Source organism: Amyelois transitella, chromosome 2 (assembly GCF_032362555.1).
Source record: "Amyelois transitella isolate CPQ chromosome 2, ilAmyTran1.1, whole genome shotgun sequence".
Classification (NCBI taxonomy): Eukaryota; Metazoa; Arthropoda; class Insecta; order Lepidoptera; family Pyralidae; genus Amyelois; species Amyelois transitella.
This window is the reverse complement of record NC_083505.1, coordinates 10,749,901-10,768,333: the sequence shown is the minus strand read 5'-3', so window position 1 is coordinate 10,768,333 and position 18,433 is coordinate 10,749,901. Positions and strand designations below refer to the sequence as shown.

At 39.0% G+C, this 18,433-nt stretch overlaps 2 protein-coding genes across 2 annotated transcripts; one reads left to right on the top strand and one right to left on the bottom strand.

Annotated features, from left to right (window-relative positions):
• Positions 1-2,513: 2,513 nt before the first annotated feature.
• LOC106143698 (uncharacterized) lies at positions 2,514-5,846 on the top strand. Its single transcript, XM_013345838.2, has 3 exons — positions 2,514-2,589; positions 2,801-4,109; positions 4,334-5,846. The coding sequence occupies exons 1-3, from the start codon at positions 2,514-2,516 to the stop codon at positions 4,632-4,634; spliced, it is 1,686 nt and encodes a 561-aa protein (XP_013201292.2). The 3' UTR covers positions 4,635-5,846.
• Positions 5,141-18,386, bottom strand: LOC106143697 (WD repeat and FYVE domain-containing protein 2). Its single transcript, XM_013345837.2, has 8 exons — positions 18,097-18,386; positions 17,642-17,822; positions 11,236-11,402; positions 10,411-10,524; positions 10,190-10,315; positions 9,828-10,024; positions 9,180-9,321; positions 5,141-8,768 (listed from the first exon to the last, which is right to left on the bottom strand). Exons 1-8 carry the CDS (start codon positions 18,255-18,257, stop codon positions 8,600-8,602), a joined length of 1,257 nt encoding a protein of 418 aa, XP_013201291.1. The 5' UTR covers positions 18,258-18,386; the 3' UTR covers positions 5,141-8,599.
• Between the last annotated feature and the right edge of the window lie 47 nt (positions 18,387-18,433).

Sequence of the window (18,433 nt, the reverse complement as noted above, 5' to 3'; positions counted from 1 at the left end):
CTCTAGGATAAATTAATATAACTATTTTAAAAATTAAATTTAATATCCCTGTGATCCAAACTGGAACGGGTATTTAATATCGTCATTTCCAATTCATAACAACATTCTGCCTGTGTGTGTGTGTGTACTTGTCAAAATAAATCATTAGATCTCTCTTAACCTAATTTCAGGAAGAACCCTTCGTCATTATGACTGACGCAGTCTTTCTCAGTCAAACGCCGACCCAGCATCTCGCACCCACTTATCTTTTGTAACCTCATCGCATCACTGATAGGTAATCCTAAAATTTTTTAATATAACAGAATTACCTTGTAATTGTATATTAATGGGTTGTTGTATTTAAGGTGTCCTTGTTCCCCGAGATAGTCTATATTTTATTCACTTTGCATGTATTCTCATGCGGTAAAAAAAAAATTTAATTCTTTCTTTTTTAAAAGTATTTACTATTTAATCATCCTCTTGGTTCTGGTATTATTTTTGGTCACATGGTTACAAATTAATATTCTTTTGTGAAAATATGTAACGTGAGATCAGTGGGTGCGACACTGACCCAGCGAAGATGCGGAACTTGTCCGAGGCTACACATAATTGATACTAGATGCGATGTCTGATAAATCGTTAAATGTTCATCGATTAGGGGCCGAGCACATAAGTCATTAGACCTATAACGAAATTCCTCAAATTATTTTATCGCCTATAGGCGGATGTAGATACGAGAATTCTTTTTTATCACAGTGCATACCTAAGACGAGTTCTATTTAATTTTTATGTTATAAAGGAGCAGTCGCAGAGCAAATCGCGATGATATATTTATTTTTATAGATACTTCTTCTTATACAACAATGTTAATTTTATTGCAGCCGGTATCTTGGACTATGTACTATTTTCTTATATATTTTTTAAACTTATTATTATAGTATCAGCATAAATCACCCATATAAGATGTTAAAAATTTAGACATAAGAAATGTAAGTTATTAGCAAATTGGAGAAATAAAACGAAACATCATTTAAAGTAGATACAAACGCATAATACGCATCCGTTAGACCGAAGTTATGATTAAAACTACCACGGCTTACTGATACTTAATGCAAACGAACTGAGTGAGTTAACGTAATTGCAAATAAAACAGTTTAATTATGTGAACAAGCCCTTAACCACGGTCAGTCTTATTTATATTCGCATCACTCGTATCGTGTTTAACTCGCATTCCACAAATTCTTTAGTGTAGCCAGTGTAGTTCATCACAACAGGGAGTCATTATTATTTCATTATCATTCCGTCAAATACTTACGAAATCGATGACAAATACCTACCAAACTACAGGTTTAATTTGTCAGAATAAGAGACATCATGTCACTTTCCTTAATTAAGTTCTCATAGTGACTTCAAACTAAGTACATGTACGTACACGTACTTACCGGTTACAACTTGACCTCTCTGTAGAGGAACGCAGGATGCGCCTACTTTATACAGGGGAAAAGGAAGTAATGCCATTATTCTACTCTACCCAAAATCTTAATGCCAGTTTTGTAAATATTTTGAAGACACTGATAGCAATAACATTAACATTGCCTATTTAATGTTCTGCGAATGTTTAATTAACGCCGTGATAAGTTAGGTACATACATATTTCATTAGGGAAAGCTAATAAACTTGGGATATTAGACGTGATGATAAATTTGTATACATATTTCATTGTTGTATCGATCAATATAAAAAGTTTTATTCAAATAGGTATTCTACTCTACTCTGATGTAAAAATGCTTGGCTCAGTTACTTACCTACTACTAACAATACTACAGCCTCATACATTGCATACTGATTTTTACTATGCGGATTCTCCAAGATTCCGGTTCGGTACCGCCCATTACGTTTAGAAGATATACGCCGTTTTTATTTATATTTTTTATAGCAGTTTCCCACGGGTACGACAGCGGAATAGTTAATTGACCGCCTCAGACCGTCTAAATAAAACTTGATTTCTAAAACTTTGCAGTCAAAACATTCTTACAAATGAATAAACATACATTGTTCAATCCTAGCAGGATACTTGAAGTTTTGTTAAATACAAGACATAGTAAGCAATAGCGTCTTGGTTTTGAAAGTAGCTCCCTAAATCTAGCTACAATTATCATGACGACAACTAAAATGTCATTACGAGCTACTTAATTACTTCCTTATTAGAATCATAATCACAAGCTTAATACATAATCTATTAATTTTAATGAAATCTCCTAATGGTGTCACATCGATTATTGCTCTACAATAATCGGTTTCATTCATCATAGTCTTATTGGTTACATAACTGAGTCAAAGTTCACGGCCATGAGGTGAATCGATTTTCTCGATATGTGTAGATACGGCGTCTAGATTCTGAGCTCCAAGGCTGCATCCGGGCCACCGAAGGCACGCGGGCAGGGATCGAGTTACGCGGGGGCGTGCGAATGTCAAGGAACCCTGGCCGGGCGCTGCGTCACGCGATTGCGCGCCCACCGTCAGTCGCAGCCGACATGTCTGCGCGTGCGCCTGTCTCATGTTGCGCGCTGATCGCGCTCTTCGTGCTCGTAACTCTAACACGACTTCACAGTGAGTAATATTAGTATCTCAGATAAATAATGTTAATATGAAAATTAAAATAATAAAAGAAGTAATTCTTCTATAATCATCATACTACTTATTGAAGAAGTAAATCACATAATCCGATGTAATTTGGAAATCTTGAAGAAAAATAAAACAATGACTAATGGAAATTAGTTCAGATATAAGGATAATCACAGAATATTTCCTTCTATTTCAGGTGCTGAAACCATTCATTGTCATAGAGACGGTCTTTACGCGGACTACAGTAAAAATTGCCGCGAGTATGTAAGGTGCGCAGGAGGAGCTATGAAAGGCCGCTATTCCTGCGCGGCAGACAGAGCCTTCAGCGAGGTAGCCGGAGCCTGCGTGCCGCGACGCCGGCAACCCTGCATCCGCCGGGAATGTGCCCCTGAAGATACACTGGCGTACGCCACCCCTGGCACCGCGTGTCGCCAGTATTACCGCTGTGAGAACAGCACCGCCGTAGATCACTATTGCCCGTCCGGAGCTTGGTTCGATATTGATCTGCAAGCCTGTACCCGAGGAGCAGGCACTTGCTACGAACCGCTGTGTACTGGATTGACCGATGGGAAATATCCGGACTCCTCACATGAATGCCGACGTATGCTACACTGCCGCGGCGGTGAACTAAAAGGAGTATTTTCTTGCCCCGGTGGTGCATGTGTGCAGTCTTGCCCCCCGCCGAGATCTGCGGCTATACCTTTGCCGGCCGGCGACGCTGATTTCTGTTCAGACGAAGCTTGTTCTTCTTTGTGTCAATATGCCGACGACGGTGCATATGCTGACAGAGTAACAGGATGCCGCGAGTACTTTGTTTGTGAATCTCATCGTGTCATACGGCGGGGTGTTTGTGAACCCGGTCACTTATTCTCGGGCAGAGGATGCGAGCCCGCAGAGCGCACCGTGTGCCCTCAGCCGGCGAGGAGCCCGTGCTTCAATCGTCCTGACGGCTTGCACAGAGACTGGCGAGACTGTTCGTCGTGGTTCGAGTGCAGGCGCGAGCGCGTCGTGGCTCGCGGGTCGTGTGAACGCGACCTAGTGTTCGACGGTGTGTCTTGCATTGCACCTAATTTATTTGTGTGTGAAGGCCCGGAGCCAACAATACAATGTCAAGGATTTCCAAGTGGAACTTATCAGGACTTGGAATCTAACTGCACGCGATATTTCCATTGTGAGGGGTCGCTTCGTACTACGTTCGCGTGCGAGGCGGGTTATGTGTATGATGGTGTCCGGTGTTCGCCTGAAGAGACATATTTGTGTCCAAGTCTGGACCGGGACTCGTGTTACGGTCGTCCAGACGGGAGGTACCGCGGGCAGGACACCGGGTGTAGGGGATATTACGCATGCGCAGCCGGGGAGAAGGCCACATATGCGTGCGCGGCGGGCAGCGTGTTTGACGGGGAGTCGTGTGTACCGCCGCGGCCAGGCCTCTGTCCCGTGGAGGACTTCTCCTGTTTCGGCCTATCGGATGGCTATCACGCGGAAATTAAGTCAGGATGCCATAGGTGGGTAATATAATTCTATTTGAATACATTTTGAATGCGTCTTTACGTTAATGAATGATAGATCATTGGAAACAAATAATAATTGTTTTAATATTTTTACAACAACCATAAAACAAATTAGATTAAACGTTCAGCAAATATATTAAAAAAAAAACCATAGCATCTTACTAACCTTAGGCATTATCAAAAATCTGAAATTAATCTAAATCAAATTAACGTTTCAGATACTTCTACTGTGAAGGGGGCGACAGATTGGCGACGCTTTCTTGTCTCGGAGGGAAGATATTCGACGGGCATTCCTGCGTGGATCCTTCGCATCACAAGTGCGGCGCCCCGCCCCTGCAGGCCGTGGAAAATGGCGGGAAATTCTGTGAAAGAGACGGCTTTTTCGTGCAACTAGGCAGCCAATGTCAACGGTACTATTTCTGTGTAACGGGCATACGGACTTACCTTTCGTGCCCAGTGGACAAAGTCTTTAACGGCCAAGTGTGTGTTCCTAAATCTCAATATTCCTGTCCCGGCTGAAATCAATACGAATGGATTTTTTTGATTCGAAGCGTAAACGCTATATAGTCGAGGGTCGAACGGAGACTACGATGTACCTGAACATTATGGAATAAGGCTGTGAATCGACACTGGACATTTTCCGATTGTGTTTTAACTGTTATCAACGCTTCCTTATTATCTACCTCCGTTTATAATAATAGACATTTTATTTTATAGTTTTTATTGGCATAGAAACTTTAAGCAACCTATTTAGTATATAACGGCTAGTAATTACACAGTGACTATATTTTACATTCACTTACAAACTCATAAGTTACATGCTCCATTAATAGAAAAATAAATTATCTTTTAACGATTTTAAAGAATGTATAGTGAAACATTGATTAGTTTTAATTATAACATACTTTAATTAAAACACATGACCTCAGTCAAAAAATAATAAAAGCGATAATTTAATATGAAAAAAGATCAATTAACAAAAATATGCTTAAATACTTAGTGAAGAACATATATTTTATGATAACACTGATTGTTAAGGACATATGATATATTGATAAAAATAAGCACTTATTCAAAACTTATTTAATTTCAGGATAAATCTTAAATAATACTTTGGAATTTTGAATTTTAATAAAAAATACTCATCGCTTATTTAAAACAAAACATTTATGGCGTCTTTACATCGTTCACTAAAAATGTTTCTAATTAATAACTTTAATGTAATATAATAGATTTATACATTTTTACACAACAACTATAGTTTTATATAAGGTTCAGTACCCGGTAGAAAAGATCACACATCGCACACTAATTCAAAAAGACGGTCGGTTGGCGAAGTTCTTTACCAACTAGTGTTACTTATACCAGCCACAAATAGAAAACCGTATGAGAAAGAAACGTACTGTATAGATGTGGCAGATCTCTTGTATTCTGTGGTTATATCTATGGATTTGTTTAAATTAAATGCGTTCGATGTTCCTATTTCTAAACAAGATTCAGTCATATGTCGCGTATAACTGTAATTTCTCAAAGTTCTTATTAAATTAAACGTAATTTTTGTAGGAATTGGGAGTAGTGGCAGTCCCTTACTCTATGTAGGCAATTTAAGCTTATTTTCCTTTTCCAAAGGTTCGATAATAGTATCTTTCCCGCCGAGTACTGTATGTATCATAATCGTTGTATTTATACAACACTATATATAAAGATATTTATAATTTTATACACATTGTTTTGATTGGTCCACGCCAAAAACTTGGATTTTTTTAATATTTAATTATATCATCATCCACTTGGCGTTACTCCCGGTAGCGTCATTACCTCACTGGAGGCCGGGGTCGGCTTATTACCACGATCCTTGTACTGTGTAAGTCAGACTTTGACACAAAAGGACTTTAGGACTAGTTTGACCTTGGCAACCCTTGCAAGGGCACCTCACTCATTATTGGATCATGTTTACACATTCAATTGCCTGAATGTGCAGGCTACTTCACGATGTCTTCACTCACCGTAAGAACTCAAACTAATGTACATAACTCAAGAGTCATTGGTATGTACATTTTATAGCCATAGAATTGGAATTGAATGTGTGCAACACGCTTTTATTCGGTTACCTCCAACCACCCGACCACTGACGCTCCGAATATGCAATCACATATTTTTAACTTAAGAGCTCCGATCAAATAAAAGAGATTTTTATCCTTTCTTTAAACGAATTTGGCATAAACCTTTTGACCGTGTGGAATATTTTTTATAAAGTTGCTTAGTAAATCATCTATTATCCTATAAAACTATCTTTTTTTTGACGACATAGAAATCAAGAATACACTAAAATTGACAATAATAACTGAAAATATTATTAAATCTTTTAATATATTAAATGAATTTATAACAAACCGATGGAATACCTGACTTGTTAAAAGTGCATCAACAATAATAATTGTGTGTTAATCGAGACCAATAACAATTTATTAACAATATTATATATTTTGAATAAACAAATAGTATTGTGCCAAATATTTTCTTTCATAAAAGTAAAAAAAATAATAATTATGACATGTCTTATCACCGAAACGGGAAAAAATATTCAAAAAAATCACTTCTCCATATCTCCTATTCAAAGTAACGCGAAAATACAATTTTTATTTTAATTACATAGAATTGCATCTACAATCTTAATATTTATAGATAAATAAAATTAATACCGATATTAAACAAAAATATAGGTTTTACACAATCCCTCATTCATCGAATTAGCACTATTTCCCACGAACATTAATCGTAATGGAAACTCAATGCGTTGAAGTAACTGATGTAAATAAGAAATTAAAGATTATCTCAAAAATTTGAATTACCAATTTTTTTTTTCCATAAATTAAAGATATCCGAATACGCTCCCTGCTCCCGGATAAAATAAAAAATCCCGTTAACTCCCTTTCTCTAATAAATAAGTAATGCAAGAGCTGTTAAATATATAGATATTGATTAAAGATGCGCATGCGCAATCTATGCCAAGTTTAGTGCAACACTTAGTCACACACACCAAATTCTTGCAAAATGTCACTGACATACAGACGACATACATTTATAATGACTGCCAAAGGTGTGGTGCCAGTGCCACAGACTGCAAAGGAAAAAAAAATTCAAGGACAGATACGCATTTAGGTTATAACATTTATCCTATCCTACTACTATTATAAAGGCGAAAGTTTGTATGGATGTTTGTTACTCTTTCACGCAAAAACTACTGAACCGATTACCATGAAATTTGGTATGTAGGTAGCTGAAGACCCAGAATAACACATAGGCTACTTTTTATCCCAGAGTTCCCGCGGGATTGATAGGGTTTCCATGCGGACGAAGTCGCGGGCGGCCTCTTGTATACAATAAATGTTTCAACCGAGATATTTAGAAAAACGTTTCATTCGCTCATCTGAAGTAATCCATTGTTATGATGTTTTGACGTTTCGTGAATTCCATCTGTATCATCAAGACAAAAGCGTTTGTATTTAATAAGTTTAGTGTACAAAAACTTTCTTCTAAGGATTTTACTACTTTCATCAGTCATGTCAAGCATTGAGTAGATATAATAACTAAATTTTAATCGGAGATCCTGCGTTAACAATTAATATTATTTTAAGATAATAATATATTAGGATATACTACATTATTCATGATCCGAAAATCTTACTGAAACTACAGTTATATGAAGGGATAGGCTCAGTCTTAGTTTACCGCCGACAAACGAAATATTCGTTGAAGAAACATTAACAGATTAAGAAGTAAATTAACATAAAATAAAATATTTTAGATAAACACAATTGTTTTTAGATTCTATGCTGACTCTTATTTAGCAGAAGCATTTCTGTAAGTCGCCTGTCAAATTAATCTCTATAAAAAATTTCAATTGTTTTATTCATGTCTAATATAAATATAATATATTTTTTAATTTATGTAAGTTACATTTCGAAATTATTTCGGAAATAAATGAATCAATATTATTAAACAACATGAGGCTCTGTCTACCCCGATTATGAATGACTACATATTTCTTAATATGAATGTTTTTCGTTTTCAGTAATTTATCACTAAATAATGGCATAGACTATCTAGTTTCTATGTACATAGTTTCACCTAATTACTAACACCACTGCGCTATAATTAAGATAAAATATTGATGATGTACACTAACGGCCATTAGTATACACTGCGGTATGCCACCTACCAGCCTAAGAACACCCGCAAATAATGTAAATTTTTAACCATTAAAGAATTTTAATTAAACAGTTCAGTATTTATTCGAAGATAAGCCCTTACAACAATCAGTTTTAAACTTTACCTCGATTAGTACAGATATAGCCAGCGAAACCGTGGGACACAGAGCACAGAACGTCTCAATGCGACTAAGCGAAAAAATTTAATAGGCGACTTACAGCAACATTTTGTTCTCACATTCTCATCTCCGTACTGAGGCCGCGTACTCCTTGCTATTGGTCGCTAGTGGTGGGGTTCGAGGGCGGCGCGAGTAACATTCCTATATCCCATACTTTGATGACTCTATCCTTTCCAGCGGTGCACATTCGACCGGTCGCCTCGTCCACGTACACCGATGTTACGGCGTGCTTCATATCGTGGAACGAGGCTAGGGATTCGCGACTGAAAAAATAACAATTATTTTTTTTCAGTTCTTTCGTGATTTTGAACGAAGAAAAAGCATAATCAAGGAAGAGAAATCAATTTTTTTTCAAAAAGAAAGGCAACGAACTCGCTACCCCTTCAAAGAACTTCTCTAAACCACAGAAATGGAAATGGCTTTTCATAATTTTTGATTCCTGATTTAACTAATATCAAAACATAGAAGCTCAACAACTTTTGGTCCTCAAGCCAGATAAAGGGAGTGTCAGGGTAAATTTTATCTACGCCCTTTAAATACATTTATAGTCCTATGTTCATGACAAAGGTACGTTCTATTAACATTCTTTAAAAAAAAATTGGTCCTTCGAGCCGGATCAAGGGACACATCAAAATACATTTGAACATTGACAAGTATGATTTCCATGGACTTACGGCTCGTGTCGCAATATCTCGTAGCAGCCGGTGCAGACCCGCTGCGGGAACTCGAACCCCATGACCGGCAGCGGCAGGCGGTGCGGGGAACACGTGGCGCACACCGCCGCGCCGCACCAGCGGCAGTGGTGTTGGCGAAGGCCTACAAACATAACGTACACACACACTTAAGTTTGTATAGTTCACACTGATCCCACAGCCCAGACTGATCCAACAGACAACTTGCATTTTTTATAATATTTCGAATAGTTGCGGATTCAAGTTTAGTGATAAGAACATACGCGAGACAATAAATCACAATTTGCAGAATGTAAAACCATAAAAAATTACTAAGTCACTTTACAGTAAAGTTATACCCCTTTGTTCAATCTAAAGTATTGAATCAATCCCGCGGGAACTTCGGAATAAAAAGTAGCCTATTATGTTATTCTGGGTCTTCAGCTACCTACATACCAAATTTCATCGTAATCGGTACAGTAGTTTTCGCGTGAAAGAGTAACAAACATCCATAGGTACTGACATCCTGACATACTCACAAACTTTCGCATTTATAATATTAGTAAGATTATACCATCACGCATAATTAAATAACTTTAAAAATATTTGTGTGTTGAGGTGGTTAACTAGATAACCCGACTAAGTACTTACCAAGCTGTTTCTTCTCCATCATAGCCCTGACGTTCCATATAAAGGGCGCGCGGCAGATCTGGCACAAGTCCGCCTCCTTCCACGTGGGCGTCTCCCGGCGGCGCACGCCCATTTCCCACACGCCCATGGCTCCGTCCTCCCCGGCAGAAACTAGACGTTCGCAGCTCGACACGTACCATAGACCCGTCACTTTATTGCTACAAACATAAAATTAGTTTCAACACTCTAATCTCTCGTAATATCTTGGATAAACATGAGGTAGCGATGGTGAGAGCCGTTAATAGTCAACAAAGTAAAAAAAAACTAATTGTTTTGTAGTAACAATAGATATGTATTATAATAATTTAAAAAATGTATCTTACCTATGTCCTTGTAATTCATACGCCGTTCCCTTTTGCCCACCAATATCCCATACTATGATGGCCTGATCGAAAGACCCGCTAAACAGTAACTGGCGTATTGGCGCCCAGTTTAAAACTCTTACGGAACTGAAAAAAGTATTTTTGATTTTTATTTCATATTCCCCGCAACAGACATATCATCCAAATAGCTTCCTATGTACTATAAATGAAATAAATCTCACCCAGTATGGCCTTTTAAAGTTGTGACTAGTGTTGCGCCATTATTGTCTAACTTTAACATAGTTATCTGCCCACTGTAATCTCCCACAAATGCGTATTTGGATTGGGAGTCGAACCTAAAATTATGCTAAGGAAATGATATGGGCTGACAAAATATTTTGCAACAAAGTAACACATATATATTGGTGTAGAGCAAGGAATCATCAATAGAATCACTACATAATATAAAACAAAGTCGCTATTTTAGTCTGTTTGGTTGTATGCTTAAATCTTTAAAATTACGCAACGGATTTTGATGCGGTTTTTTGTAACAGGTAGAGTGATTTAAGGGGAAGGTTTTTATGTATAATTTTTTTCCGAATTTTGCACCCGTGCGAAGCCGGGTCGGGTCACTAGTATTCTACAATAGTCAATATTTGACTTATCAGTTAAATCCTACCTTTACTGGACTTGGTTGGTCATTGAAGTCAACACTCTGTCTGTTACTTTCACACCTAAACCATTTTGGTGTAAGTTAGTACATCAGTGATCTTTACATACATACATAAAATCATGCCTCTTTCCCGGAGGGGTAGGCAGAGACTACCTCTTTCCACTTGCTACAATCTCTGCATACTTCCTTCGCATCATCCACATTCATAACTCTCTTCATGTAAATGATTAAAATATACTACATTCTATTTCAATCTGAATTTTATCATAAAGCCATACAACTGAACATGGTGTTTCAGTTTTTTCAAGACTTTTGGCTCTGTCTACTCCGCAAAGGATAAAGACATGATCATATGTATATGTTACATCTTAAAAAGTAATGTACAAAAGGATACTGCAAAGCTGTGCACCAAGCTTCAAAAGAGTAGACACCGATCCTACGACCTGTCTCGCTGCAGTGGTATGCAAACATCTTGTCTCGACTCACGGACAGCACCCACTCACAACTCAAAGAGAACACCACTGATGTGACTCTGGCTGTGTGAGCCAAATACTCCCTAGTCTGTGCCAAAGCAATAGATTAGTAAATAGAATAAATTTGTAGTCATTGTGATAAAAACCATATTTTTCTACTAATTAAAAGTTTGGGTTGAGGGTTCTAGTCGCTGTGTAATTTTTAAATTTACTAAATTTTAATCTTAGAGTATTTTAACAGTACTTTAGTAGTACTTTTATACAAAATGCCACCAAAGTTACTGTAACCGACAGAGGCACTGGTAGAGGCTGGATCAATGTCATTTATTTTTCTTTTCTCATAAAAACATAAAACTATGGCGCCGAACCAAAAAGGTTAGCAGCGTGGCCGTCGCTAACATTTTCCCCCCTAGTATCCTCATAGAGGATACTCAGTTCCTTAACCAAAAGAGGCCACGCGAGCAGCCGGCCGCTTTATCACACCCGCTCCAGTCCTAACGTCGACTACCCTAACTCTACCATCTGCACCTGGGTAAACTTTTTCTATAATCCCCTTTGGCCAGGTGTTACGCGGAGATGATGGATCAACTACTAAAACTAAATCTCCAACTTTTAATTGCAACCCCTCTTGGGTCCATTTACGTCTAGGCAAGAGCTCGGGTAACACTTCTTTAACCCACCGACTCCAAAAAAGATCCGTAAGCCGTTGCGCCATGCGCCATTGCTTCCCAAGGCACAGATCTCCATCACTAAATACTCCGGGCGAAGGTAGATTGGAGGAGCTTCCTAGCAAAAAATGATTAGGCGTAAGAGCCTCTTTGCTTTTAGGGTCTACTGACACGTGTGTTAAAGGTCTGCTGTTAATAATGTTTTCTATTTCAGTGAGAAAAGTTGAAAGAACTTCAACTCGTGGCGCTCTCTCTTTGAGCACAACTTTTAATGACGTTTTAACACTGCGAATAAGACGCTCCCAGGCGCCACCCATATGCGGACTTGCCGGAGGAATAAAACGCCAATTCACATTTCTGTTGAGAGCTTCCAATGCAAGTTCAGTCCTGTCAATTTCTTGAAAACTTCGTCGCAGCTCAGCATCCGCTCCTCTCAAATTTGTTCCGTTGTCGGATAGAATCGTTTGGGGCCAACCACGTCTAGCAGCCATGCGTCTTAAAGCCATAATAAGTGAGTCAGTTGTCAGAGAATCAACAATTTCAATATGCACGGCACGAACTGTAAGACACGTAAAAAGAACGCCATATCGTTTCGGTCTCTGACGACCTACCGTTACCTCTATTGGGCCAAATAGATCTACCCCACAAACTGTGAAGGGGCGTTTGTGATGCGTCAGTCGCTCCTCAGGTAGATCACCGAGTCTCGGAGGCACAGGCTTCGCCTTTCGTATTCTGCAAACCAGACATTGTGAGGCCACAGTACGCACAGTTGGTCTCAAATTTAATAACCAATATTTTTGTCGAAGCTCGTTCACTACCAATTCATTATAAGAATGCTGCGCTTGGACATGATAGTTCTTTACTATCAATCGTGACAAGTGATTTCGTCCGTCTAAAATAATAGGATTTTTAGCATTTGCTTGTACTTCTTTAACAGCGCCAATGCGCCCACCAACGCGTAGAAGACCATCGCTGTCCAAGTACGGAGTGAGATCTCGCAGTCGACTATCCCGTTTCAAGGGCTTATTTTCTTGTAAGCAATGTATTTCGTCACTAAACGATTGCATTTGGGCATTTCGTAATAATAATCCTTCTGCTTTGTTTAGTACTTCGCTGTCAATTTCAACTTTTTTCTTTCTACACTTTTCAATGAATAATAAAACAGAAGCAGCACTGCGTAGCAGCCGCAACCAACATGAAAACCGTTGCGGATCAGGAACAGGAGAGCTAGTCGTCTCATTAACTTCACTTGACACAACTTGTATTTTTTCCAGGATTTCATCACTAATGACATCTTTATTCAAAGGGTCTATTGGCCAGCAATCAAGTCCTTGGTGCAAAAAAAGAGGACCGGTAAACCATAGAGAATCATTTTCCAAGATGTGATCGTGCTTCTTAGAGGCAAGGTCAGCTGGGTTACATCCTGAAGGAACGTAGTTCCATTCGGAAATAGTGGATGTATTACATATCTCGCCTAACCTATTTGCAATAAATGGCTTATACTTTTTATTTTCATTTCTAATCCAATGTAAGACTGTTGTTGAATCAGTCCAATAAAATGTTTTATCAACTTTAAAACGATGCTCTGATTTGATTGTGTCGGCTAGTCGGCAACCTAATAACGCACCTTGTAATTCAAGCCTCGGGATTGTGACTCCCTTAATCGGCGCTAAACGGCTTTTACTGGCAATAAAGGACACTTGCACTGAGCCATCACTATTTTGTTTACGCCAGTAAGCGACTGCAGCATACGCGGATGGCGATGCATCACAAAACAAATGAAGTTGCAATGTGTCAGCGCGGGTCTGGGCCCCCGATGCAGCGCTATAAGGACTGACTCTAAAGTACCATCGTGGTATAGAAATGCGATTCAAAGTCTGCAGTTGCTCTAACCATTTACGAAAAGAAGTAAACATTTCATCTGAAACAGGCTCATCCCATTTTATGTCACTTTTCCATGTTTCTTGCATAATAATTTTACCTTGAATGATAAATGGCCCAAGAAATCCGTGAACATCATAAATTGACATGATAATTCGTAATAATTCACGTTTAGTAGGCTTTCTTTCCTTCTCAAAAACTTCGTGCGGGATGCGTTTGAATGACAAATCAAAACCTAGCATATCAGTAGCAGCATACCAAAGAAGACCGAGTGTTCGTTCAGACTGTCCTTCAATGTTGAATTTCACGGCTTTCTCGTTGAGGGTTTCCTTTGGCGTACCTCTTAGAACATCGACGCTATTACTAAGCCAATTTCGCATAAGAAAGCCTCCTTGTTGGTTTATGTGCAAAATATCATTTACCATTTTAACAGCGGAAGAAACATCAGGCAAACTGTCAATGTAATCGTCCATATATTGGTTCTTCCTAATGGCCTGAACAGCGTCAGGAAATTCCTTTTCAAACCGTTCTGTGTTCTTAAACTGATTAACATATTGCGCAACAAAAGAAGAACAGTTGGCACCGAATATAAGGGAAGTCATCACATATTTCTTGACTGGCTCTGATGTATTTTCTCTCCACAAAAATCGAAATGCATTCATATCTTCTTTACGTATTTTAATATGTAAAAACATATCTTTTATGTCACCTATGACACCAACAGGATTTTCGCGAAAACGTAACATAATTCCCAAGAGAGATTGCAACAAGTCAGGTCCCTGCAAAAGAAAATCATTTATACACACCCCTTTACTTTTCGCAGCTGCGTCAAATACGAGCCGCAACTTAGCCTTATTAGGGTTATCAACACCAAAGTGAGGCAAGTACCATACGCGTTCGAAACCTACGTCATCTTCGCGCACCTCTCTAGCAAAATCGTTGATGAATAAATGTTGTACTCGCTCCCGATACCTGGATGCATAGGCTTCATTCTTTTGCATCTTTCTTTCTACCATTTTCAACCTACTTAAAGCCTGAGGATAAGACTCGGGCAAAACCACATCGTCGTATTTCCATGGTAAGCCGACATACCACTGATCACCAAACATTTGCGACGTCTTATCTAATATATTAACAGCCCTTAAATCCTCAGGGCTTTGTCTAGGCTTGGTGCAGATACCTATTGATTCTAAAGCAAACGATTGACGAACTTCATTATATAATTTTGCGTCGTAATCTACGTCTGCGTTCTTATCAGAAGACTGTATAGAGAGAGATTTAATATCTTCTATAGAAAACAAATGACAAATAGGCACTACGTTTCCCCCCTGTCTAGGACAGTCAACACTAAGGTTTAGAGCGGGCGTGGCGAAACGGTCAGACGAGTTGGACTCACTTACCGAGTTATTCCCATGGACGCACCACCCTAGGGCAGTTTTGGTCAGAAACGGCGCACGCTGCTTACCTCGGATACATTTCTCAGGCGCGATAAGGTCGTGGTGATTCTGACCAATCAATAATTTCGGCTGCACACCGCAGTTACAAACATCAAAATCTTCAGGAACTTTATAGTTGCTGAAATCAAAGTTAGATAAATGTTGAGAAGGTAAATTTAACTCTTTCAATTTCCTAGCATTTAACTTGTACTTGTCTCCGCTGCTGTTGGATATTGTAAAGTCAATCAACTCCATCTCACATACTAATTCAGTATCCCAAGCACCTCGTGCTCGCATCATGCGTTTTTCTCCATGCAAGCCTAGGTGGTCTGCAATATCTGCTGCCAGGAGAGTCGCTGTAGAACCTCCATCAATAAGACCATGCACGTGCATACTCCCCTTGGGCCCAAATATTGTCAATGGTACAATCTGTAGTAATACTTTAGAACATTGGTCTACATTTGTCTGGGTGACTGTCTCGCTTTTTTCACTGCTGCTCTTTGGCTCATCTGTTGCTTTTTCTTCAGATAACTTGTCTTTAGGTGCGATCCAGTGCAGGAGGCGGTGGTGTGGCTGACCACACTCATTGACGTCACAGTTGTCGCCTTGGCACATTTCTGGTTCACGGTGACGAAAAGCAAGACATTTGAAACATAAGCGTTGCGTTCGAGCAAATCTCCAACGATCTTTACGTAAAGCTCGTTTATATCGTGGGCAATTAGGTAAGGAATGACGACTCACACGACAAAATCTGCACTTAGGTGTTTCTCCTGCTTCACTGCTTACAGCCGACAGAAGTACTGCGTGAGTAGTTTTTCGCTCATCGGGTTTACGTTTGTCCGACGTCTGAAATTGAATATGACTTACCCCGGCCAACGCAGTCTTATTTGCTTCTTCATACAAAAATTCAGATAGTTTTTCTAGTTTGGGTAAGTCATTGTCTTGTTGTTCGAATATGTAATCAGTCCATTTGCAGACAAGAATATTTGGAAATTTGGAAATTTGGAAATTATAATACTTGCAAGTTCAGGGCTTCTTAAATAATCGTTTTGTTTAATAGCTTTGGCGGCAGTCACGTAGTTTTTGACTTTGATGGCAAAATTGACAATGTCGTGGTGATATGACATAGGTAAGGACGGAAGCTTTTTCAATTGGGTTATAAGTCTATTTACTATTGTTTCAGGCCTCCCATATCGGAGCTCAAGAGTCTCAATTATAACATCAGGTGACGTAACTCCGATCAGTAAAGATGAAACCGTATCTTTAGCTTCCCCTCGAAGACATTTTCGTAAACGCCATACATTCTCAGTGTCTGTATACTTGCATAGCTTTGTCGATTCATAAAAAGCCTGTTTAAATTGCAGCCATTCAAGCGAATCACCATGAAAATAAGGTAGATCTTTGGATGTCGCCAACCTTGTAAGAAGCTTATCGTTATTATTTTTTGATGTCGAGGCAACAATTGTATCTCGTAGCGCTTCAGTCAGCTTTTGGATGTCATTCTTTCGGTTCTCTTTACAGTTTTCATGGGAAATAGTTGAATGCGTTTCATCTAGCGGCTCGAGCGACGCGTCATAATGAGATTCTATACTCTGATCGAGCCAGGCATGCACTCTGCTGTCAAGAGACATCGATTTTGAAGTGACGGAACACGAAGATTTTGACCGTCTTTGCCTATCCAGAGATTCAATTTCAGCGGCCAATTTCTTATCAATTAAATCAGCCTGAATAGCTTTTATTTTAGCTGCAGCTTCAGCTTTTGCACGTACGGCCTCCATCTCTAGAGTGGCTTTAGCTTGCGCCGCTTCCAGCTCCAACGCCCTCCGCCGTGAAAGGGATGATGACGTCCCTTTAGTTTTACCGGTTGCTGCGGATTTGGCATCATGCTGGTCGACCGATCCATTTTTTTCTGATTTAACTAAAAGAGGAACCTCACCACAATCCTGGCGCAACTCTTCCTTGGCACCGCGTGGTTTCCGTTTGCGCGATGTAGGGGGAGTGCGAAACATTTTACCAGCCTTTTCCAAATTCAGCTCAAGGACCACAAAATGTAACCGACAGAGGCACTGGTAGAGGCTGGATCAATGTCATTTATTTTTCTTTTCTCATAAAAACATAAAACTATGGCGCCGAACCAAAAAGGTTAGCAGCGTGGCCGTCGCTAACAGTTACAAATAGTTTTTTTAAGTTTAATTCTAATTAGATTTGCTAAAAAAATGTTTTTCAGTCATAGTTTATGTATATTTACAAATCAGCAACAAAGGTATGAATGATTAAGTTATTTACTTAGTTTTATAACTTATCCTAAGTTTGTAGCATTATTTCAATACATGAATACTTACTGGATTTATCCTATTGCAATCTTGGGCAAGCGTGAACTCTGAAATAGTGCCATTCTCCTGCCCAATAAACAGCTGCCGAGTTTCAGGAGTATAGAACATGGAGGTGCACCCTGACGGCATATACTGGCAGATGCTAGGCCAGTACTGCCCAGAGTCACGCTTTAACCATACTCTTACTGTCCTGTTATAGAAAAAAACAAATAAATTACCAAAAACATATTTCCCAATGTGAAATTAGATGAATTAAAATAATGAAACAGATTTAAAAATACAGTTAATGCAAATGAAGGGACAGAAAGTGCGAAATACATTAATATATTGACAGATGCGAGAGGGTACATATAAATTTGCACAGTCGGAAAATTATGATGAATGCCCAAAATAGTTCATAACAGATATCACGAAGAACAGATAATAAGTAGAATTAGCATTGTATAATGAGTCAGAGCTCTCACTTATCGTCACAAACGCTAATTACACCATCCTCCCCAGGTATGACCACTGCCGCATTTACATCGTCAGTGCAACCCTCCAATTTGTTTAGGAGTGCTGGTTTTTTCGTTGTAGAAAATCTATCGTTGGGTGTCCTAGGTGCAGGCTTTATTTCAGCGGCCATTCTGTAAAAATTTCAATGCAAATAAACACGAAATAGATATCGACACTTTACAGAAAGAATAACGTCATATTTAATTTGACATGAATTTGGCATTCCGGCGTGACATGACAAACATATACTGACTCGACGACGTTGACTAATAAAATACCCATGCTAGGTGTCAGTTGAGTTGACTT